At 38.1% G+C, this 25535-nt stretch overlaps 1 protein-coding gene across 7 annotated transcripts; it reads left to right on the top strand.

Annotated features, from left to right (window-relative positions):
- The first annotated feature begins 693 nt into the window (after positions 1 to 693).
- Positions 694 to 24895, top strand: inf2 (inverted formin 2). Of its 7 annotated transcripts, none has more exons than XM_056767918.1 (23): positions 694 to 983; positions 8896 to 9314; positions 9587 to 9702; positions 11162 to 11321; positions 11805 to 11838; positions 11975 to 12116; positions 12268 to 12400; positions 12621 to 13382; positions 13503 to 13645; positions 13829 to 13890; positions 13984 to 14086; positions 16232 to 16317; positions 16427 to 16527; positions 17982 to 18052; positions 18473 to 18580; positions 18676 to 18746; positions 18880 to 19000; positions 19179 to 19343; positions 20077 to 20179; positions 20270 to 20419; positions 21338 to 21994; positions 22989 to 23042; positions 23825 to 24895. In XM_056767918.1, exons 2-22 carry the CDS (start codon positions 8915 to 8917, stop codon positions 23039 to 23041), a joined length of 3741 nt encoding a protein of 1246 aa, XP_056623896.1. In that variant the 5' UTR covers positions 694 to 983; positions 8896 to 8914; the 3' UTR covers position 23042; positions 23825 to 24895. The 7 variants fall into 7 exon arrangements, with proteins under 7 accessions (XP_056623896.1, XP_056623895.1, XP_056623893.1 ...); XM_056767917.1 differs by having other exon boundaries at positions 21335 to 21994; XM_056767915.1 differs by having other exon boundaries at positions 21299 to 21994.
- The last annotated feature ends 640 nt before the right edge of the window (positions 24896 to 25535 follow it).

Genomic DNA, 25535 nt, shown 5'->3' with positions numbered 1-25535 from the left:
AATGTTTTGTCTGAACTTGAGACTAAAAACCTTAGAAAGATAGAGTTAAGTGTTGGGACAGAAGTTTAGATATTTAATATTGGTTTGAAAAACATGATTCGTTTTTATTTCAATAGACCTAACTGAATTAAACTGGAAATATCCAACAGTTTACCTAAATTTGTCCATTGTTGCATGATGGACGATATAACATATACAGGGTTAAAAAAAATAGCTGTCAATATGGTGAAGTGTACTGAATAAAGTTAGTAAGATACTTTATTGAATCATTGTATTCAGTTGTGCTGGAAGCTCTTTCCCACAATGCAATATGCTCCAGTTGAGATGCTGAAGAAATCAATTAGCTAAATATACCTATTTTTACTTTATTTGATCAGAATCAAACATTTGATTTAAAATAACATATATTTCCGAGAGGATGACTGGAGACAACTTGCTAAATAACTTACTGAACAAATCATTTTCCAGTCATTTAAGATTGATCGTTTAAAACATTTCACAGTTTACTGTTGCCAGAGTTATTATTTAGTTTCATTGTAGTTTTACTTTTATTTCACATTGTAGTTTTCGTGATACTTTTTGTTTATGTTTCGTCAATTTTGTTATTCTTTAATATCCAGGTTTTGTTTATTTTCCCTTCAGTGCATTTCAAATAATAATAAGTGTTTTTAAAAAATATCTAAGCCTACTTGATTTCAATTAACAGAAACGTTTTTAAAAGTTTACGTTAGTTAACGCGAATAATCCTGACTGACTAGTGACCAGCACTCCCAGTGTGATTGACAGTGGAGGGGGAGCTGAAACACGCCCGCTCAGGGGGGCGGAGTCGGGACATGTGTGAGCAGCAACATCGGTGAGTCAGTGGGAATGTTTCATCCACACACACCGAATGTTACAAAGTATCCGGAGTGACAACAGGAATGCGTTTCTCAACATCACATCTGCATCTTTTCACACCCTAAAGAACATTCCGTCATTAACAGGTAAGACTCTTGTTTAAAGCTCACATTATTCATGCATATATATATCTGAGACGATGATTTTTTAAAGCAACACTCCCTTCTGGAGGAAAAGGACATCTGCCCTAAATCTGTGGTCATTTACGGCGCCACGGGGCAAAATTCGCCATGTTTAAAGGAAGATTGAGTGTCGAGGATAGCGGATCTTTCAGAGCATTTATCAAGATCGATCCATCAATGCAGTTTACTATAGATATAATCACATCTGTCATCTGAACCACAACATATCACTTGGCATTATGTCATAAACATGCTTGTTTGTGTTGTTGCGTTGAGATGTGTGATTGTTTATATGATCGTATATGATAGCTTGCTTCTTTCATGGGATACAGAATGAGGGTCAAAGTTACAGTATCATCCTTTTAATATGTAAAAAATGTTTTGAATGTGATGCACTGTGAAGACAGTAGATGTCTTCTGTGTGGGAGTGTGGATGTGCAGTTTTTGCTTTTGTGCATGTAAGGGGTGTTTGTCCTGTTCTGTGATTGATGTGATATTAGTGTGGGTGTTATATTGAGAGAACAGCTCTATATAAGACCAGCTGGAAGAATGCAGAGGATGTTCAGACTTTGAAGACACTCCCCGCTGCTCCCCGGAGCTCGTAGACTCTCACATCTCATGAATCTTTTGTTGTCTTGAGTTCAGTCTGACCCGTTTCATCTTTTCAAACACATTGAGATGGAGGGTCTCACATTCACAGCACGGAACGATTTCCTGTTTGGAGTTATCATTCAAAATGTCACGATTCGAAAATGTACCATCAATTTCTACCATAACAGTTAAACTATGGTATTTGCAGTAAAACTGTGCTTGTACAAATTATAGTCAATCTGCTCAAAACCATGATTACTACACGTTTACTGTTATATAACCATTTTTGCAATGGGAACAAAAGTTTATAAAATTGTAAGTTGTGCATGTCTGTGCAGAAGTTGCTGACTCAAAGCTAGGATGAAGTGGGTGGTTGCCATGGTGTTGCTTTATGGTTGCTCGGTGGTTTTAGGGGTCTGTATGTGGTTTCTTGGTGGTTTGGCGCGGCACTATGAAAAATAGAAATATTTCCATCTCGATGCGACGCTGATGCGCCTAGAAAAATGTGCAGATCGCTCCCTATTTGCGTGCGCTTGCCTCGTGTCTACATTTTAAATAACGAACTTGCACGTGCAAAAGATGCGAAATGTGAATCGTCCTTAGACCCGAATATTCGTTATTTTAAATGCAGACGCGCGCATATTCGTTGTTTTAAGTGCAGGCGCGTGCAAATGGGGGGCGACGCGAATACACTTTTTTCCTAGTCGCGTCGTCGTCGCATCGAGATGGAAACATAGTTAAACTCTTCGGAGTGGCGCGTGCCAGAAGATATTTTGAAAAATGTTGGTAAGCACCTTGATCCCCATTTCACTTCTATTGTATGGACACAAAGCCTATGAAAGTCAATGGTGTCCAACGTTTTTTCTGTTACCATCAATATTCAAAATATCTTTTCTGTTCTGCAGAATAAAGAAAGTCATGCAGGTTTGAAATGTGACAAAAGGGCGTGTGAATGATGACAGATTTTTCGTTTTGAAGGTGAACAATTCCTTAAATACTTTGAACTCTGAACATTTGGAGTGGTGTTATGTATAGTTGTGTTTATCTCATTTAAATCATTGTGTATTCAAGTTTCCTGTTATTTCAAATCGTGCATTGCCTAATTTTCAGCTCCTGTTAATGGTTAATAATAAGAGATATAATAAAGTGTGGCATGAGAGTAATGAGTTTATTCAATGTTGAATAATTCACTGTCACTCCACCACAACAGGGTTTTAGCGTCATGACACGATTCATGTCATTTTCAGCCATGCTGTTTCTCAAGAGCACTTATCAAAGGCCTCCATTTGCATGTAATAGGAAGCTGCTGTTGTTTGTCCCGTTAGATTGTGTCAAAAGGGTGATGCTCAGAAAATATGATACGGTCACCCAAAGACAGTTCTGCTGAAACTACAGTTTCGCACACTAATGTTTGCACCAGAACTCTTTAAATGAAAACTGTTTATTTGCATTTTTACTCAAGTATTGCTTGTCTAAGTTTATTTTATATTTAAAGGTTAAGAGCATTGATCGTGTAGTTCGTATGTAGGTTATCACCCGAGAGACCTTCGGTCCTCACAGACTGAAGTGTGTAAATTTTTATCAAGATCAACAGAGAAAACGCAGCATTACCTATATCACTTGTGCTGTGACTGAGAAATGACCTTTGAACTTTGAAAAGACCCGAGGAAAATTAGAGTTCATTGCATTTTATGTAGGGATGTAACGATTCACTCAGCTCGCGATGCGATGCACGATACTGATCTCATGATACGATTCATTTACAACTTATTTTTACAAAATGACTTAAGACAAATTAGAAATGAACAACTGCTGTTCATGATGCATAGACGAAAGACACCAAATAAGAATCTCCGGGAAAGACAACCCTACAGGGCGGATTACAAACCATTATAACAAGCTTTCTGTGGTGAATCCCGTAAGGATAGTGACAAAGTTTTAAACACCGTTCTTTCATGTACTTGCTCAATATTTGGTTTTAGCTAATTTTTACTCAAAATATATTACTGACTGCGACTTTAAGAAATATCAACATATCTACGTTTTTGAAGTTTGCAGTAAACACAGCGTCCCCTGCTGTTCAATTCGTGTATTACAAATAACATCTCAATCGGCTGGAATCGTCACATATTTTTTATCGATTTTCAACCGGCTCACGGTGAACTGTTACATTCCTAATTTTGTGCATTTCAATGAAGCCTCTTTTTGGAATCATGAAGATTGTAAAAATGTTAAATGCTCCCTCATTTATAAGTCATTTGCATAAAATCATCTGCTGAATGAAAAAATGTTAATTTTGTGAGATACGTCTATTAAGACGGGCCAAAAGACCCTCAACAGGAGACAGTCTTTTCCTTCCTGTGCTTCATTTCCTTCATGACAAAAGCATTTCATTAGTGAACTGCGTACGAGACAGTAGACGCTCTGTTTGAAGGACATTCCAAATATACGATGTAAAATTCCTTCGTACTGTGTGATTTTTCTTTGGTTTTCTGAACTCACATACACTGTAGATGATTGTGTGATTTTATTCAGCTTTTACATAATAAATGTGCTTCATTATGGTGGAGAATCCAAGCCTCCCAGTATGTAAATACTTTCTATGGGATTTCTGTGGCTCTTTATCTTCACATTACCGGGCAGTAGCTGGCATCCAGAGACGACACGTCCACGTGGCAGGAATTTATGGAACGTGCCCAAACCAAACAACACATCCATAATATCCAAAGTAACTTTCTCTAAAAAGGTTTTATCCTCCTTTGGTAAGGGCTTTACGAGGACAAATAAATACAGTGCTGCGGTGAATTTGTGTAGACTTGTTCAGGCATAGATGCTGTGTTGTCATCAGTAATTCCCTGCTGTGTGTGATGGCGGTTGTGTGAAGTGTTTTGTTGGATCAGCGAATCTGTCCTGTCTGAAACTGAAGATCTTTATAGTGCAAGAGGTAATGTTGCTGAATGAGAGATTTTTAGCTTTCACTGAATCTTCCAATAACATCCGGAGCTGGTCTTTTGAACTGAAAGGATTGTTGACTTTCCAGGCGGACAGACGGGTGTGTCTGCTTTAACAAAGGTTGTTGATCCTTCAGAGACAAGTTTTAATCTGCAATAAACATGAAAGCTGTGGTACAGTGTTTTTAATTATTTTTAACTGAAGGCCTAAAACAGATGGATCATTTATATTATGTATCTGGTGATTTCTTTCAGAGCACGGCTGCACAATATTAAAGGTGTCAAATGACACGGCTAAAACGAATATTATTGTTTACTTTAGATGTAATACAATGTGTAAACATGATTTAAGGTTTAAAAATGCTGTATTTTCCACATACCGTGCATGTTTGTCCTCTTTGCTCTGCCTCTCTGAAACACGCTGATATTTTACAAAGCTTATCGCTCTGAAAAGCGAAGTGTGCTATGATTGGCCAGGTCTCTAGTGCGTAGGGATTGGTCGAATACTGCACAGAAATGTAACGCCTCATACCATATTCGGAACATGAGGCTGCGACGCTACAATGACATTTACAAGATCAAAACACACCACAAAGTGACGTACATGCGTGGGGATGTGGTTACACGAGGCGTTTCAGGCAGGTCTGGGTTCGCATTCGCTTTTAGATAGAATGCATCTTTTGTACCGACTTTAAATTTTTTCCAATTTATAATGCACCAAAGACACAGAAAAACACGTATTTGTTCCATATGACCCCTTTAAAGAAAAGCGCAATATGGAATACGACAAGGCTTTAATTTTGTAAAACCAGTTTAACACTGAAAATTATTCCATTATTCATGTCTCTGTGGTATATCCAACTAAACCAAACCAAAAACTCTAATTCAACGTTGTAACTTTTCAAAGTTTTAAATTCATCTAGCAATATGCATGACGAAATATTATCTGAACATTTCATCTGCAATCTTCCGTCCCGCTCACCTGAGCGCATCAAATGTGTGTGGGCCTTTCCCACACCTGGTCGAACCCAAACCTGTCTGAAAACAAACACACATCTGTGTATGTGTGTGTGTGTGTGTGTATCCTGAGGGAACAAATCTGATGTTTATAACTTTCTCTTACTCTGATGTTCAGAGTTATACATCACTTCATCTGACTACGAGATATGCCCATTCATTCGATTCAACATTTATCTAAACCCTGAGGGAACTCTTATTGCTCAGATGTTTATCGTTCATAGTTTAGGAAATTTTATGGAGTTCTTAGTTTTGTTTCATTTTGCTATCAACTTTAGTCTTGGATGTTCTGTGTTGTAAGGTAAAGAACTAAAAATACTTTACTACATTACTTTTGGGCAATATCTGTACTATCCTTTTATAATTTTATAAAGTGGTTTCTGAACTTGTATTTTAGATAGTTTATCTATTTGTTCCAGATAAAACTACTGAGCTTTTGTAAAGTTGTACATTTTAATGTTAGCACCAAAAAAAAAAATTTTATGCTCCAATTTTTTTTTACTAATAATGTTTGCTGCAAATTAACTTTAAATACTAGAATTATTAGATTTAAAATAAAAAGTACTTTTGATAATTTTCTGGCAAGACTTTTGTACTTTTACTCAAGTACTGCTTCAAGGTACTTTATACATTACAGTAGATGTTTTTGTGTACTGGTTGAAAAGGAGGTGTAAAATGAATGAAACATTTTTTTAATGTTGCGCAGTATTATCTGACTCCAAAAGATAAAAAAGGAAAACCTTGTTGAATGACATTATTTGTATTTGATTATTACGTTTGATAATAAAAATGCAGTTTGGGTCAATGTTTGATTCTTCTTCGAGTCACAGTCTGCTTCCTTATAAGGCCGTGTCTACATATTAATGATATGCTACTGATTTGCCTCTGCCTTTAACGCCCAACAAACCTGCTGACATGAACAGAAAATATGCATAAATGGACAGTTGTAATCGCGGCTTTTAACGATTACATAGTCGTTGGATCTGTAATCATAATCTCGATTCGTTTTCCTATTAATTGTGCAGCCCTAACAACCACACAGTATGAAAATTGATGATGAAAATTGCCCAATGCGTAGGGCTCGAACGCGGACGGACAGACCATACTTCAGCCTTTACACATGACTTTTGAAACGCTTATGCAATACTTGACCAGCTGGATCAAATGACTGTGACTCAATGCCAGCAATTGTCATGCCAACACTTGTCATGCCTATACTTGCTGTAGAAAGTTTCTTTGTTGCTGTAAATTCCAGCAGTATTCTGAAGAATATACATTAGTATGAAGCAATAGAGGAACATTTGATCCAGCGTGAAGAAATGTTGACATGTGTTTGCCTTTGCAAGTACAGACTGATACGTCTGTCCCGCTGGCTTGAAAAATGTCCAGTTTCCTCTGTTTCCCGTTCCTGTGCTCACACTTCCTCTAAACATCACCCCTTCGCATAGACCTTGTGTCCTAACTTTAATATGACGTTTTCAATGATATATGTCATATTTTTATGCTTCAATCACATGCTTATTTGTTTTTGTTTGTTTCTGTAGAAGTTGTGGTGATGCATTCTTTCTTAAAAAGAGCTTATTTGCAAAAACAGATTACTCAAAAATCATGTTTTTGTTGTGATAGTTAGCTGTATTTGTTTGAGTTACTTAATCAAAACAACTAGTGGTGGGCCGTTAACGCCGTTAACGCAGTGAGACTCTTATCGCGCGATAAAAAAAATGTTGCCGTTAATCTATTCTCAAAGTTGGGTTGGGAGCTGGGTCTATACTACGCAAGCTATGATGACTTTCACCTTGATATTTTAGCGCGGATGTATACCAGTTTAACTGCACTGTACGGGGCGAGAACGAGATTTTTCAACTTGCGTGATTCGCGTCATTCGCGGAAGCAGAAGCCGCCTCATCATCTCATAACCAGGACTTTATTCGCGCCTCATCATCTCATAACCAGGGCTTCATTCGCGCAGCAAGTAGGTCTATTGGCTCTTTGCATTAACATATAAATCACTCGCGCTTGACACGCCATTCGCGTTTGGTCTGAACACAACATAACGTTACTATGAAATTACCGCATCAAACGTGACGTGCTAACATGGATGCAGCTATGAAGCCGCCGGGTTTGCTTCAGGGAATATTCATTTTTAAGAAGCTTCCCAATGGAAACATAGACAAGACTAAGGTTGTTTGCACCTTGTGCAATGCGGAATTGGTTTTAAAAAAACACTTTCTCTCAACAGGTAGTGGTCTAGCTTTAGTTGAAACCAGTAACTTTGTATTGAGATCTAATGTATTATGGCTCCTGTATGACATATCGCTTGTTGCTCCCTCACTCTTTTTAATTCGCTTTGGATAAAAGCGTCTGCTAAATGACTAAATGTAAATGTACTGTAGGAGCTCTTCCAGTCTCAAGTACCACCTAAACGCAAATCATCCCTTAGCTAATGCGAAAGTAAACACAAGTTCATGTTATTGAACATAATTTATTTTCATCACCAATTATCATAGTAGAACAGTTTTCTCAAGCAGTTTGTGATGCATTTTGGAAACAGGAGATGAGCCCCTGGTCTAATGCGCCACCTGGCTTGAGAAACCCATTCTCAAAGACTTACTTTTAGTCATTATTTGGGTAGCACACATATTCTGAATGCCTTCGGCAGAATTCAAATGAGCCATTTTAATCTAGATTAATTCCAAGATTAATCTAGATTAATCTAGATTAAAAAAATTAATCTATGCCCACCACTAAAAAAAACCCAATTGTAGTTTGAATGATATTAATTAGAAGGCACAATAAAATCATGATTTTTTTGCCAAAAAAAATTGTTTGCAATCTGAACTCTTCAAATGAAACATAGATGTTTAATTTTCTGCCTTGAAATATATTTAATAATAATATTTTTTTTTTGCAAACTTGCATCATTATTGTATCTCATACGACATTATTTATAAAGTCATCAGATGTCTTTTTCTTTAGTTTTGTTTAGTCCTGTTGTAGGTCTGTCTCACAAAAGCACATCCATATTTTTTACATTTATTTGCCCTCATTTCATGTCAGTTTCTTTCATCTTCAGAACACTAAAGAAGATATTTTGAAGCATGTTGATAATCAAACAACAGTGACTTCCATTGTATGAACACAAAAAACGACAGAAAGACTCAAATACAGTTGTACAACCACAAGAGAGAGAATAATTGAGCACTGAAATTTGTATTTTTAGTCTAAACCTTTCGCCTAATTTACAAAACTCCTTGTTTTAACAAATCAATCTGTATTACTGTAAGATTGAATCATTTCCTTTTTTTATTACTTAACAGAACTTTCATCATCATCCTCATGTCTGTAAAGATGGACGGAGCTCATAATAAATGGGCTGCGGTGAAGGGTCGACTCGGCTCGTCTCAAGATTCAGACCCCTTGCAGGAGGCCAACCTGGAGGAAGCAGATGCCGAGCTGTGCATCCGAATGTTGCAGGTGCCCACCGTCGTCAACTACTCCGGTCTGAAGAAGCGTCTGGAGAAGAGCGACCAGGTCTGGATGGTTCAGTTTCTGGAGCTCTCGGGACTGGACCTGCTCCTGGAGGCTCTGGACCGGCTGTCAGGACGAGGCTGCTCTCGAATCGCAGATACTCTGCTGCAGCTCACGTGTGTGAATTGCGTGAAAGCCGTCATGAACTCGTCCGCTGGGATCAACTTCATCTTGGACAACGAGGGTTACGTGCGCAAACTGTCACAGGGTAAATGGACTTTTTGTGTCTTAAAGACTCCTTTACAATGAAGGGATGAGATAGATCTGAGAAAACACACAGAGTTTTGCAGGGTTCGCGGTATCTACATTGCACAACAACATTCACACTTGTCACATGCTTAGCTGTTTTTAAACTTCCATCAGAAGTACAAAGTTCACATTACGACCCCCAAAATACTTACCGTCCCGTCAGTGGAGACGGAGGAAACGCATGGAGGAGGAATTTAACAATGAAAATGGTACCTTTCTTTATTCCTTCAGCTCTGGACACGTCTAACACTATGGTAAAGAAACAGGTCTTTGAGCTTCTGGCGGCCCTCAGTATGTTCTCCTCGGAGGGACACAGACTCGCCCTCGATGCTCTGGATCATTACAAGGCAAGTGTTTGTGTAACATACATCATAAAAGCTTATGATAGTCTGTCTAATTTAATACAACATATAAAATAACTGTTTTTTTTACTTTAACTTATGTCTTTAAATATCTTTAAATTGGCAAAATTTGCTGAGTCAAAAAGAGCCCTTTGCCAAAAAACGTAAACATCTAATCTGTTTCATGAGTTGAGGCGGGACCTTTTGTTTGCCCGTCCAATCACAGATATTGGAGGGAGTGTTAAGAAAAACCTGTCTGAAAGCAGATCTGATTATTGTCATTCAGGGAACACTCAAAATAAAATGAATTTACTAAATGTCTAAAGATTGAGTTTAAAATAAATATTATAATATAATTCAATTTTTTTTCCTGGCAGTGTTTAAGCATAAACTCAATTAATAAAAAAAATGTATGTATCAAGTAAATGTATCTTGGTTTAAAAATGTTTAGGTGTATTTGTAGTGAAAAAAAGGATTATTCATTAAGGTTTATTAAATTGTTAAGGTTTTATAAAGTGAAAAATCACGTTGGACGATGAAATCGCCCTGTGGCGTTATAAAGTGAGGCGCGCATTTTTACAATGCAAGCTGCGCAGACATGTGTATGTCATCTTTATACAACACTGGCTGCAGTAATGCAATTCTCCTTGTTACAAAGGAGGCTGCGCAGACACGAGTCTTCTTTATACAACGCTGGCTGTGCAGACACGTGTCTTCTTCATACAAAGATGGCTGAGCAGACACGTGTCTTCTTCATACAAAGATGGCTGAGCAGACACGTGTCTTATTCGTACAATGCAGGCTTCGCAGACACAAGTCTACTGTGTACAATGTGATATGCGCAGACACGCATCTTCTTTACACCAGGCTGGATTCGCAGACACAAGTCTTCTTAATCACACGTGAGATGCGCAGACACAAGTCTTCTTTTTACAACGTGACATGCACAGACACAATTCTTCTTTATACAACGTGAGAAGCGCAAAAACAAGTCTTCTTTTTACAACGTGAGATGCACAGACACACATCTTCTTTATACAACACTGGCTGCAGATACGAGTCTTGTTGATATAACTTTCGACCTTAATGCGTTTCAGTCGAACACATCACACCACATTAAAGAGCGACAAGATTATTTTTGTTGTTTGATTCTCATAACAAAATGTAGAAGTTACTTTGTTTCATATCATTTTGTGCGGTGAAAAGACTTTCAAGCTTGTTTTTTAATTTACTCATAAGTTCTTCGGGTCAAGATTAATCGATCCACCCCGAGTTTATGCGTCCGACTTTGTTATTTCCAAGTAGGATGTGGGAAACAGACCATTCTGAGATTTCTGAAAGACTAAACATTGAAGCATTAAGTCAAGCACACATGTTGATGACCATTAACAGGCAAAAAGTTGCCATGATGACTGAACTTGAGTGCAAATAATACATGTCATGACGTTGTGTGTTTTTCCTGAAGTGTGTGAAGATGCAGCAGTATCGCTTCAGTGTGGTTATGAACGAGCTTCAGGCCACAGATAATGTGCCTTACATGGTGACCCTGCTGAGCGTCATCAACTCCATCATCTTCAGCATCGATGACCTACACCAAAGAGACAAGATGCGCAAGGAATTCATTGGTATGTCTCTGGACGTATAAATATATGACAATTGAATTACAGTACATAAAGTAAAATTGTGTGAATTGCTTCACGTAAAATCTACATTTTATTTAGAAATGAAGAACAACTCTGGTTAGAATGGAACTCTAGCATACTGTTGACTGCATACTACCTAGTAAACCACAGTAGACTGTGAAATTATTGTCTTAAAAATCAAATGTATGTCTCATTTTCATCCAATTTATAAAAAAAGACTGCAAAAAAGCTTTTGGCATTGCAGTGAAATGATGGTAAAATGAAAACGTAGTATGCATAGTATGCTAGTGAGCTATTGAGAACAAAGCCATTGGTGTGATCACGTGTTTAATTCTGTTCACCTGTGTTGTCTGACGCCTAGCTCACCTCTCACGTCTCATCTCAGCTTTTGAACAGAAAGTAGTTGAATATTTTGACGTTGTTTTTGGTTAATTCATGGATGTCAATTTCATTTTTGTTCACCAGGATTACAGTTGCTTCAACTACTGCCAAACCTGAGGTACATTTTATTTGAATCTATTTTGTTGCTTTGAAAAACAGGCAGAACTGAGCCTATTAAAATGTCATGTGGAAGGACAGAAACGCGTGTCTCCTGAAGTATGACGCAGGGTATAATGATGTGTTGTGTGTTTTAGGGAAGAGGAGGATGAAGACTTGATAATCCAGTGTGAGGCGTTTGAAGAGGCCATGGCTGAAGATGAGGAGGAACTCTTGAGGGTTTATGGTGGGATTGACATGAGTAACCCTCAGGAGGTCTTCACATCACTCTTTAATAAAGTGAGCGCAGGATTCTGTCACTGATCTCATTCATTCACTTGAATCCTAACAACAATTAGATGGACTGTTTTTGTCCGTTTGTGATGGATGTGAAGAACTCTCTCCTGTCTAGTGTCAAATCAAATCAGTTTGATTGTCTGTATGTTTGTAGGTTAGCAGTTTCCCATCGTCCCTACAGCTTTTGTCTATGTTGCAAGCGTTGCTGTTGTTGGGTCCCGAGCGAGTGGATATCTGGCAGGCTCTGGAGTCACTTACTAACCGAGCCATTCTGATAGCAAACAATTGTGAGTTACCCACCAATAGCTTGATTACTATGAAGTGTACATACTAATATATTATACAGTATAAGTATTCATTTAGGTTTTTAATCATTTGCAATATTGGTGCTGTATTGAGTTGACATCCAATTCTAATTTTGGATTCTGATGCAAAACCTGTTGAGCATAACTGTTGTATTGGCTTTTATCTTTTGTTTTATATTCTGAAGTGAATTGTTTGTTTCAGCGGAGATGGATTCATGTGAGAAGATACTGCAGCGTCTCGTCTTCACTAAGGAACTCAAACCCAAAAGTTCTTTTGAGGTAGACAGTCGCCTGCTTAAACGAAAAAATCAAGCCGTTCAGACGGAGACGACATATGAGAAACTGACAAGTTCCTGCAGATCAACTGACCAGGAACCAGTGATCAACTCCACAAAGATTTCATCCACCCCTTCAGCACCTCCTCTGAACGGTGTGGATTCAGCATTGTCTGTCGAAAGAGGATCTGGGCCTCCTCCACCTCCTCCTTTACCACCAGGAACAGCGTTACCTCCACCTCCTCCTCGTCTTCCAGGGATGGGTTTTGGAGGTCCACCACCTCCTCCTCCTCTTCCAGTGATGGGTTTTGGAGGTCCACCACCTCCTCCTCCTCTTCCAGGGATGGGTTTTGGAGGTCCACCACCTCCTCCTCCTCTTCCAGGGATGGGTTTTGGAGGTCCACCACCTCCTCCTCCTCTTCCAGGGATGGGTTTTGGAGGTCCACCGCCACCGCCTCCTCTTCCAGGGATGCATTCTGGTGGTCCTCCACCTCCTCCTCCTCTTCCAGGGATGGGTTCTGGAGGTCCTCCACCACCGCCTCCTCCTCCAGGTATGGGGGATGTGATAGTCGCCAGGAGCCTCCAGACTGTTGGTCAGTGTTACAGCATGCCTGTGAAGACGTGTCCATATCCCACCCAAAGAATGAAGAAACTCAACTGGCAGAAACTCAATTCAAGAGCGGTTACAGGTGAGATTTCACACCTTAGAATATCTGTGAAAAGGAGACACTGGTGGCTGTGAGTGATAGAACAGATACAAGGTTTTAAAAGGCAAGTCCTTATCTTAGATAATTCTTGTTGTTTTATAGATGGTTCTTCAATGTGGGCCTCAACTCCAGGTGATTCTCCTCTCGAGCCCAACTACAGCAGCATCGAGCAGCTCTTCTGTCTGCCGGTTGCTGAACCCAAAGACAAGGTCCTCGTCACCCCCGCAAGAAAAGAAACCAAAGAGGTTTGATGCTGTCTCAATAAACAGCTTAATCTATTGTTCGTCTATATGAAATGGGTTTTATTTCCGTAATGGGATCTTGAATGAGATGTGACTTTGGGATGGGCTAATATGTATTATTTTCTTATATGTAAATATAATTTTTGATATAGCAAAAGCATTTAATGATTGTCGTCTTGTCTTTAGATTTCCTTCATTGACCCCAAGAAGAATTTGAATCTGAATATATTTCTGAAGCAGTTTAAATGGTAAGATCAGATGTCTTTGAGACGTCTGTTCATGAGGATATTTTGTCAGGACGTTTAGAGATGTTGATAGATGTTGGATTATCTTCTAAACAGCTCAAATGAAGACTTCGTGATGATGGTTCAGAAAGGCGACTGTTCTAAATTTGATGTGGAATCCCTAAAACAGCTTCTCAAACTGATTCCTGAAAAACACGAGGTTTGTTCCCAACCCAGAAACTATGACGAGTGGAATTCATGTTGGTTTTACTTTGAGTACTTATGGGCTGCGTTTCCAGAATCCTTCTTAACGCTATGTCGTTCTTAAGGTTATACCTTAAGCTGTACCTTATCGTTAATACTTGTTTCCCGAAACCTTCTTAATTAAGTATACCTTCTGTAAGTCATACTTTTGTAAGGTTGGTCTGGACCGCTCTTAGCTATACCTTATCGCCTTTGATGGTTCATACCACTATGCAAAAAGCTTTTCTACATCGCAGTTTAATTTTACAAATAAAATACTCTGGTTTAATACACTCAGGCTATTGAAGTGTTTTTATGAATAAAATTGTCATACACTGATGGTTGTTAGCGTTTTTAATTACAGCCTATTATCCCAAGCCACAATAGCTGGCAAACCATTTGACAGGAAAGGCGTAGTCTATTTCAAGGTAATGAATGTTATGGGTAGTTTGTTCAAACTCTGGCAGCGAGACAGCGAATAGTTGGCTTAAATCAAAGGCCGTGCCGGCCGTGGAGCCAGTTCGTGTATTTGCAGAATTTCATTAGAGAACATTTTAGTCCCCCGGCTATCATGGCAGAAGAGAAAATTCTACACAAGTTTAGCCTGCCACGGCAGAAAATTCTGCAAATTCTTGCATCTCGTTTGCCCAACTTTGTCAGGACAATCTCGACGGAGCTTTCCCCTCAGCCCCGGATATCAGCTGCTGCATAGCGGCTCTTCGTTTTTATGCCGTGGGGAGTTTTCTAGAGGTGTTTCGGGATGAATATGGGCTGAAAGAACTCTGTGTGGCGGTTTGTTTACTCTGTGACAAACAGCCTGCTCCGTCATGCCACCGATTACATATTCCTTTTGCCAGGCACGACGTGATGGAGGCACATCAAGGCGTTCATGCCATTACGATTGTCCCTCGAGTGATTGCCATTCAGGATGGGACACTTTTCCCTACACACAAATAAGTGATTTATTCCAATAATGTGCAGGATCGGACAATTGCAAAATAATAAATACATACATACACACACACATATTTCTTTATTTAGTAATACTATTTCAGTGAGCCCTGATAGATGCAATTTCTACTATTTCTGAGGCGTTTCTTTATAATAAACTTTGTTTTCTCAATACTTTACCCACTATATAATGGAAGGTTGAGTGAACAATCGATTCTCGAGGCATCGATATCAACCTATTCAGCACCACCATCATGGACAGCACCTGCTAACGGTACTTGATAAGGTTTACCTTAAGTAACCTCAAAAGGTATAGTCCGGGGAACACGCCTAGAAAAGATATAACTTGAGTTAGGGTGGAACTTTAGAGTCTTCGTAGCATGTTAAGAGACAACGTTATCGGGAAACGCAGCCATGATCTTTAGGGTGAAGTGTCATTTCTACACCGAACAATCACAAAAACAAAGCCCCTTTTAATTTCTCAAACTCCCAGTGAAATTAAAAATAACAATTCCTATTTTTTTCAGTAAATAATAGAGCGTTTTTGTAAATAGTTTTATCAATGTGGGTCATTCTCTTCTTAAGTTTTGTCTGCTCTCATACTGTAAAAACCATAAACTGTTGTGACTATTAGATGACAGTTAGATGACTTGGGTGGACCATATGTTAACTCCTCCCCTTCAGCTGTCAGTCAGCTCCCAGTTACATTTCATAATACAATGGCTGTTTTCACACATCCAATCAAATGCTGTGAAAAAACAAGACACGCCCACATTTGTTTTCTTTGTTTCAGTTGGAAACGAATGCGTCAGAATATGGTAGTAAACACGATCGCAACATCGGGTTCATGGGGACTTTAAAATAAAATTCTGTCTAAAAGTTGTAATGGTTTCTGTAGCACCTTTGAAACAATTACAAAATTCCTTTTATGTGTTTTGGGACTTTCAGTAGAACCTCGTGGTGTTCTGTTGGTTCCCAAACACCAGATAACATTTCACCAAAATAGAACCCAACACACACCAATAGAGACTTCTACACAACATTATAGTAAAACCAATACAACTCCCATTATAACCTTAAAATAGAATTTCTGTAATGTTTTTGCAAAAGTGATGTGTGTCACTTTAATTCACACATCACATTTAACTTTTCTGTCTTTTTCTGTCTCTAGATAGACAACTTAAGGTCCTTTCAAGGAGATCCAGAAAAGCTGGCCAATGTTGACCGGTTTTACCTTTTGCTACTGGCTGTACCGTGGTAAGTCTTCATTTAACCTGCTACACGCTGAAGTATTTAAAGTGATGAAGACTTAAGATGTGATGTATGATAATGCAGTATTATTGTAGCTGTGTGTGTTTGTGGTCAGTTATCAGCTGAGAATCGAGTGTATGTTACTGTGTGAGGAGGTTCTCTCAACGCTGGATATTCTCACACCCAAAACCCAGCTGCTCGGGTCGGCCTGTGACTGTGAGTTTCTATTTACACACATTACAGACATTCGTCGAGAGTTGTTTATTCCTTTGTTGATATTAATGACTATGATTACATGCGCACCAATAATGCGATTTTCTTTTTCCATTACTCATTAGCCTTGTTTCCATTAATTGAAATAGCGCATTGAATATACGACCAATGGAAACACGTCAATTTCGCAAAGACTCCCATGGATCGAAAAAACTTTTCACGCGCGCATGAGGTGTTTTTTCAGGCAGTACGACAAACACATATTTCGCAAAACTGCAATGGAAACACTTTTTGTGGGATTTATAAGCCGAACCAAACGTGGCGTATGTTTGGGCAGAATATTTGGAAAGAAAGAATGTTAGGAATTCAAATTGCGTAATATCTTATATGATGGTCCAAACGCTGAAATCGAATGAGTGGAGTATGGAGATTTATTAGAAATAGTGAGGTAATTTGAATATAAAGGAAAAAGAAGTACATCCAGAATGACTTATCGCGAGAAGACACTAAATACACTTTAATCGCATAACATCATTTAATGGAAACGCAGTCATTCCGCAAAGTTTTTTTATTGAGATTTAGAACATATTGCTTAAACCTGGCTAGTGTAGGATTTAATCGCTGTAACATGTTTACATGACATGAGAACACCTCTTGGCTCCTGTTTACTTGAAAGTTTACGAGTCTAATTATTTGCTGTAATAGAGAGCACAAAAGTTGATCTCAGATACTGTAGGTGTGTGTGTTACTGGTTATTGTTCTAATATATTCATGTCAAATGCAAAACACTCTGAAGTGGACGGTATTTTATGGTCATTCGATGTCGTGATAAATACATATGATAGAAATGTTGTAGCTTTCCTGTAGCTCAGTGGTAAGAGCATGGCGCTAACAAAACCAAAGTCGTGGGATCGATCCCAGGGCATTGCACATACTTAGAAAACAAATGTATAGGATAAAGCAATGTAAGTTCCTTTGGCTAAAACGGTTTGCCAAATGCGTAAAATGTAAATGCAACCGCAACATCGCGTTCGCACTGTTTCTGTATGAAGATACGGAGAAGAGACTGCCAATTTGTGTTGACGGTAAAACTTCAGACTGTCTTGTTTACCATCAATTTGCGCTTAAGATGGATGACAGAAGCACACGCGCAGCTTGGTCAGAGCAGCGTAATGCAATTACGGTGTTTACATGCCTTCTTATTGCGATTAAAACCACCGTTCTTAATGTAATATGTTAATTTGATTATGCTTACTGTGGTTATGAGCTTAATCGCATTATTTAGATCGAATGATTGCGTCTACATGAGGTCAAGTGTGATCGCAATATTGCTGAAATCCTACTATAATGGCATTGAGGGTGCATGTAAACATACCCAGTGTGTGTCACACAGTTTTTACCACAGTAAATGAACGCAGGTGAGTAATAATAAGACGTTCTTTCTGTTTCTCCTGCAGGTCTCGCACAAAGCTCATTGCTGCCCAGTTTCTGTAAGCTTATCCTTGATGTGGGAAACTTTCTCAACTATGTAAGATACTCCAAAATTCCCAGTAGTTGTAATGTTTATTATTGCTCAACATATATTGTGAAGTGGGTGTGAACTCTGAAGCGGATAGTTTCATCATTTATTCACGCTCATGTCATTCCAAACCAGTATGACTTTTGCAGACAGAAAACACGATATTTTGAGGAACGTTTATAAGCATTTAACACTGTACTCCATTGACTTCCATTGTATGAACACAAAACCACGTTTTTCACAGCCAGAAATACTAAATAAAATAAATTTATGAATGGCCTTTCATATCCCCATGCAGGCTAAATTTCTGTAGATTTGACCAACTGAGCACAAAGCAGCCAAATTACTCGTGTCGTTTACTCAAACACCTTCTCTATTTGTCCTAAATGTCTTATTTTAACGCTGAATTGCTTCCTTCCTTTTTGCCAGGGAAGTCACACGGGTAATGCTGAGGGATTCAAGATCAGTTCCCTGTTGAAACTTACTGAAACCAAAGCAAACAAGAGTCGCATCACACTCTTACATCACATCCTGGAGGTGATGTCACATGGGCACACACGTTCATCTTTAAATGCGCTCTTCTCTCATTTGTGATGGATGAGAGCGATCAAATGAATCTTGTGATTTTTCAGGAAGCAGAATTGAACCATCCAGAGCTGCTGAATTTTCCAGATGAAATCGAGGCCTGTGAGAAAGCCGCCGGGTAACACAACTCCAAACACTACTGTTGTGTACTATGAATAGATGTTTCACCAGAGAGTGTCACAAGGTTAGCGTTGTCATTTCAGTCTGAAGCACTTTTTTGTTCTCTCTCGGTCTCTCACTCTCTCTCTCAGTATAAATGTGGAGTCGAGCCAGGCAGACGCGAGCGCACTCCTGAAGCGGTTGAGAGATGCTGAGAAAAAAGTGTCGTCATCGGTTGAAGATGTCCGGGAGCAGTTCTTAGGGCTCCTTGAGGTAGAAACATTTTCCAGATTTTCTTTCACATTTATTGCATCAGAGTGGAAGAAATGAAACTATTGGACCTTCATCTATTATCCCAGCCATGCGAGATTCGCCCAAAATAAGACTTATGTAAATTAAAGTGATTTATGGAGCGATTTGAAGGTTTGTGATGGCATTGATGTTCCTGTAGAAGAACTTGCTGGCGTGTGAAGCTCTCGAAGAGCGTTTCGCTAACATCGAGAAGAGAAGGATTGATCTGGCTCAGTATCTCTGTGAAGATGCTGCTCAGCTCTCGCTCGAGGAGCTCTTCAACAACATCAAGATCTTCAGACAACTCTTTCTCAAATCCCTGAAGGTCAGTTTCAAAGCCATCACAGCTTTGACAGACATCATTATGAAAAAAAGTTGTGTTTCATGGTGATTTCAGCAATTTAAATAACTTCAATTAGTTGTAGTTTAGATACTATAGTTTTTTTTTAACCTTACTATTGTGAACATTAAAATATACAAAAGAATTTACTCCTGTTTATTCATTGACTTTAGTTAATACTAAAGAATGTTATGATGTACTGCAGAATACTACCATTTACAACACAAGAATTCCATGGTTTCCACTTTTCTAATCTCTGTGTTTTTTTTACAAAAAAATATGTAAAAAAAACGTATATATATTACATAAAATGTATATATATATATATATTTATATGTAAAAAATATATATATATTTTTTTTTTGTAATATGTATATATATTTATATGTATGTGTATGTTTTTGTAAAATATATATATTAAACATAAAATTTATTAAATAATTTATTCATGTTATTAATTTGGTGTAAACAAGGCTCATACCGTAGAAACGTTATCACAGCAAATGTCTGCGCTTTTGAAACCTCTGTATACCTTGAAACCGATAACCTGCCCATGGCTACGTTATAGTAAACGCTGAAATGTACTACAGTATTTTTTTATGTGGGCCTCAGCAACCCAACAGCAATAGTTTTGCAGTCTCTTAAAACATAAGCGTCCTATAATGTAAAAATACAGTTGTTGTCCATGATTGACGTGTCGTTTGGTTCCTCTCTGCAGGAAAACAGGTTTCGCAAAGAACAAGCGGCTAAAGCGGAGAAACGCAAACAACAGCTGGCGGAGGAGGAATCCAAGAGACGGAAAGGAGAAGGTGGAAAGATTAGTGAGTTATTTCATTAGCCGAGCGTCCTGTAGTGAGAAAAACAAATCCATCCGCAGCTGTCATGAGAATGTGATGTTTGTCTACATGCAGTCAGAAAAGAACCTGTGCCGGAGGAGGGCTGTATCATCGACCAGCTCCTGGCGGACATCCGAAAAGGTTTCCATCTGAGAAAGACCCGTCCCAGGTGCGAAACGGAAAGTGCGTCTTCTAGTGAAATTCATAGGGATGCCAGAGAGCCTGGTAAGACATGAGGCTGTCAGACTCGCCACAGAAGTCTCAAACGCCTCCGTTTTCTCCTGCGAGTGGATTCGTTGATCCAAGAATATAATAAACTATGAAAACTTCATTTCAGTGCAGTCTAAAACTGTGTGACATCACACAGATAGTCGACACAACTGCACACGTCTTCACTTTATTGATGACTATCCACATGAAACAAAAAACAATGTATGCAACAGTTTTTACTACTATCAGTTTATTAATGCACTGACGTTAAACTACAGAATACTTTAGTGTAGTAAACTGTTATATATTACAGTAAATACTACAGTCAATACAAAAGTATACTGTATTATTATTACATATTAGTCAAAAAATAGTCTGAAAGCAGTTTGTGGCAGTTATTGAAGAAACCCCACAGCAAACCTGTAAGACAAAACGTATTCATTTAAGATTTAGAAACCTTAAAGAAACCTTACGTTAATAACGTAAATCAGTCTTGTGTATATGAAATGACTCATTCAGAGAGCAAATAATGTTTGTCCACTCGCATGTTATGAGGTGAGAAGGAGTGTTTGGATTTTCTGGATTTGAGCCTGCTTGCTCACTTCCTGCCTGCTGGACCAATAGGAATGCTTCGCCACTCACGACTCATCCTCTCATTGGTGCTTTTCTGTGTCTAAACTGTGCATGTGCAAGCTATTTGAAGTTCATGTCAACTAACACACTTGCATGTAAATAAATGTCCACTCCGAATACAAACTGTAACTGCATGAACACGTCACAAACACAACAATTCATTCTAGAAAAATCTTATGTTATGTGTTCAAAAGTTGTTCTGGCTTTGCACTTTTGCTTCATGCTTTCATGTCCATTTCTCTTCTTGACTCTGACGCATAGAGTTGTTGAACAAATCGATGTCTTCTCGTTCTAAAGCAGCAAGTGTCAGGTCTGTCGAAGAAGCCGATTCATCTGCAGTCGAGGCGTCTCCCACAGTCCAAGATTATACTCCAGAAGGTCCGGTCAGAGATTCCGACATCAGTCCCAGAGGTGAACCTGCCTCACTGGGTAACAGCGAGTCGTCTGAAACCACCAACACAAACATCTCAATGGACCTCCACACACAGCACAACTCATCCGTGAACGGCGTTTCGGTGGAAAATGCCTCTGTGGAGACATCGGCTCAGGAAAAAATCACATCAGAAGGCAGTCGTCTTGAGGCCAGCTCAGACCCATCTCCCAATTGCCTTACTCCACAAAATACAGATCCACAAGATCAAAACTGCAATGGGAACAATATGAAAGCCACAGAAGATGATCAGACTCCTGCTTCAACGAAGACGCCAGACTCTATAAATTCGACTCTTGTAAATGGAGGTTGTGAAAAAAATGGCTGTAAGAAAGAAATAGACGACCCGCTGCAGTCCTGTGACGCTCAGACAGACGGAGACAGTTGTGTTGAAACGCAGCGGTCACGTGATGAACTGGATGGGCAGCGTTCACAAACTCCACCCACTCCTGCTGTAGGCCCCGCCCCTGGCCAACCTGAAAATAATAAACGTTTCTTCCAAAGAAACAAAAAAAGCAGTAATGAAGGTAAACTATTTCTATATCTAATAAAGATCTTATTGTTTAACACTGGTGTTTGAAACTGACAGTGTCCAGTGTTTTTAATTGATCACGTGTTGGTACTTATAGTCATAATATATTTTAAAGAAATTTTACTCCTATATAATTTATTTAATATTTAATATAATAATACATAAATATATCAACTATTGAAGAGATTATCAGCATATAAAATGGTCAAAAATCATGTTTTGTGTTGGTTAACTGTATGTTTTAATGTTTATTTCTTATTTAAAACAACTCAGTTTGATTGATTAATTAAAAATCATGTTTTTATTTTGCACTTTTTTTGTACCTTTTTTTAAAGCGTTTTTGCAAATAAACTCTTCATATATTGGTATATTTATCATTTTATTATATTTTAATATCATTCATTTAATGTCAATCCTTATTGCCAGTCTCAATTTATGTAGAACATGTCCGAGTCATATTTAACACAAAATAAACATTTTGCATAAAGAAATTTAAGCCTGTTTTAAGAGAGTTGCGATTGTCTTTAATTCCGTATTTCTGAGTAAATTACTGGGCGAGGCTTGTGTCTTTCACTGCGAATTGATTGGATGTGTAAAAACAGCTGTTGCAATGATTTTGAAATGAAGATTATGAGGGTACATGAATTTTAAAAAGGAAATGACCCGCATTGAAAAGCTATTTACTATCAACGCTGCAATATTTCATGAAAAAATAAGAATTGTCATTTTTCTTTTCACTGGGACTTTAATTTTCTTTAAGCCAAACAATGACTTATTTTGTGGTTAATATGACGGACATGTTCTTGACAGCTGTCATGAGATTCACCCCATAACCATGAAGTTATAAAACTTTTTGAACCAGCATAAGGGTGGATGTTTGTCAGATGTGAAAAATCTTTCGAATGGTTTATCGTCTGCATTCTGCAGATACGTGACACGAATGTCAATCATTCCTTCAGCGTTTGTTTTGTTTCTTTAACCCTCTGAAGTGGAGGGTGGCAGAAGGAATGGCCGCAGTAAAAAGGCGTGTGTGTTGCAGTAAGGTAGGTCCTCCAACACCGCTGCTGAACTAACCAATCGATCTGTTCAAAGCCGTCGAATTGATGTCTAACCCCAGGGTTTCTACTTACAAACATGTGTTGACATAACATTCTCATTTATAAACGTGTGGGAATCTCTGATTCAGGAAACTGATTTGTGTGTCTTTGGATACCAGACTCTCTGTAAGAGAATTCTCTGTGAATGACAAAATCATTTGTTTATGTATTAATCAGTTCCTGTCTTTATCGTAACTGATTCCTTTTTAACATAAGTATTTTTGTCCTAAAGAATCATTGTGTGTCTGTTATTTTAACATCTCAATGTGAACGATGTTTGTCTTAAATTATATTCTTTTGTCATTGTTTTAATAATATTCACATGAAGTTAAATCTCATCAAGGAAATGTTTCTGGATGTGTGTAACACAGTAAATGAACTTGAATGTAAAGGTCGGAACGTCACATGACTTTAAAGTTATGACCTTTGACCTTTAACTGACATTCCTGAGGTGTCTCTGCTGCGTCGTGACTTTAATCTGTCTGAAAACTGGAAGATAAGCAGAGCAAATAGTTGTGAAATGGGTCAGAATAAAAACTTTTTGTTAAAATGGGTAAGGTTAGGAAAGGTTTGACCTTTGACATTATGATGCTTCCCCCCAAAAAAGATATCTATAAGTATTTAAATGGCATGTAGACTTCATAAAAAAAATTATTTTAAAATAAACCCGGTTACTGTCTGTCATAGTCTGATTAGTTTGATTTTAATTTTCTCTCTTCATATTGCAGGAAATCTAAGGAGAAAGAAGCCCAAAGGCCGGAGGAAAAGCTGAGCGTGTTCCTGTGATTCTGTTTCATCAGCTACAGACTGACCTGAGATCAGCACCACACACACAACCCTCTGCACTTTATATAGTGGAGGACCAACTAAAGGAGTACTTAAACAAAAAAAACATGTTATACATTGTGTGTTTGAATATGACAAAATATGTATTTTTAAATGCAAAATTTGGTCAAACTGTATTTTAAATATGTGCACACGATAAGATACATGTGTGAACTGTTTACATGTATTACAAGAGTATTTAAGATTTTGAAAAGAGTTTGCTATACAATAAATTGCTAAATATGGATTATAGTTGTGTATTTCACAAATAGTTTTGCTTATGCTGAAGCCTTTAAAAAATATATTGTTACTATTAATATTTCTCTGAATGTACACTTTATATGTTAAGAATATTTTGGTATTAACCATAAGTATTAGTTCATTTAACATGCTCTGATTGTAACAGCCTCACAAACGCCACTAGGATTATATTTTGCATTTGTGGTGGTTTGTGTCCTCCAGGATCTTTATGTGCAAGTTTCACATGGATGTCAGTATGTATTTCCTGCTTAACATTAATGAGAAAATCTGTGACATGTATGAATTAAAAAGCAGTCAATGTTGATTGAGGTTTGTGTTCACTCATTGAAATAAGATGATATTTTGTAGAAGCACAAGACCAGTGACCCTTAAATTAAGAAGATAGTTGAGTAAATCACTACTGATTGTATTACATGCTTAAGAGTTATGTTTGGAAGTGCCCTGCTGTGCTTTATTACAGACGTTCTTTCATAACTCAATAACAGATTCCTTCTGCTATGAACATCTTGTCCTGTAGGGGGCGCTTTATAACTCAATCTCCAATCCTTTGAATTGCATTCATTCAAATCAGTTTGAAATACTCTTTTTACATTATTGTGTTGGTCACGTTGCAAATGATATATACATGAAACAGGTAATACAAAATTGTACAACTAAAACAAACAATAAGGTTGTAAAGAACAAAATATACAATAAAAAAGTACATGACTTAACCGTCTGGATAGATTTTGTCTAGCTAAAGTTGTACATGCACAGAAACAGTCGTTATTAATACATAACACTTGATGTCCATTGTTTGTCTCTGGCATTCTTATAAAAAGTCGCAAAAGCATCATTTAACAGTCACCAACAACTTTGATTGGACAAATCTTGAGAGCGATTAGAAAAGTAACAGGTAGCGTGTGTCCATCGTGGTCCGTGCACTACCGAAGCGGGACATTTACTCCAACAATTTGATAGACATCAAATTATTTCTTTAAGTAGAAACACTAAAATAATCCAAATACATATTGTTAAACAAATCTTAAGAAGACTTTAATTATTTAGTGAAAACTTCCGTTTGGCAGTTTCTGGTCTGCGTTGGGAGGAGCCAGAGCCATTAATAGAGAGAGTCGCGTCTTCTATGTTGTCTCCAATGGAGCAGTTTTTTCACAGTTTCAATAGTTCCCGGAAGTTACGAGTAACGCATCGAGCTGCGACTAAACAGACCAACTGAGGTCAACTTTTAACCCATTTAAAGACGAAAGCCATTTAATGAATAAAAAATGAAAGAAATTAAGCATTTAAAGAGCAAACATAAGTTCCTGCAACAATCGGAAGGCTCCATGAATCACGTGACGCCCCAGCGTTTTA

This window comes from Triplophysa dalaica, chromosome 15, assembly GCF_015846415.1.
Source record: "Triplophysa dalaica isolate WHDGS20190420 chromosome 15, ASM1584641v1, whole genome shotgun sequence".
Classification (NCBI taxonomy): Eukaryota; Metazoa; Chordata; class Actinopteri; order Cypriniformes; family Nemacheilidae; genus Triplophysa; species Triplophysa dalaica.
The sequence above is the reverse complement of the archived record's forward strand: the minus strand, read 5'-3'. Positions and strand labels throughout refer to the sequence as shown.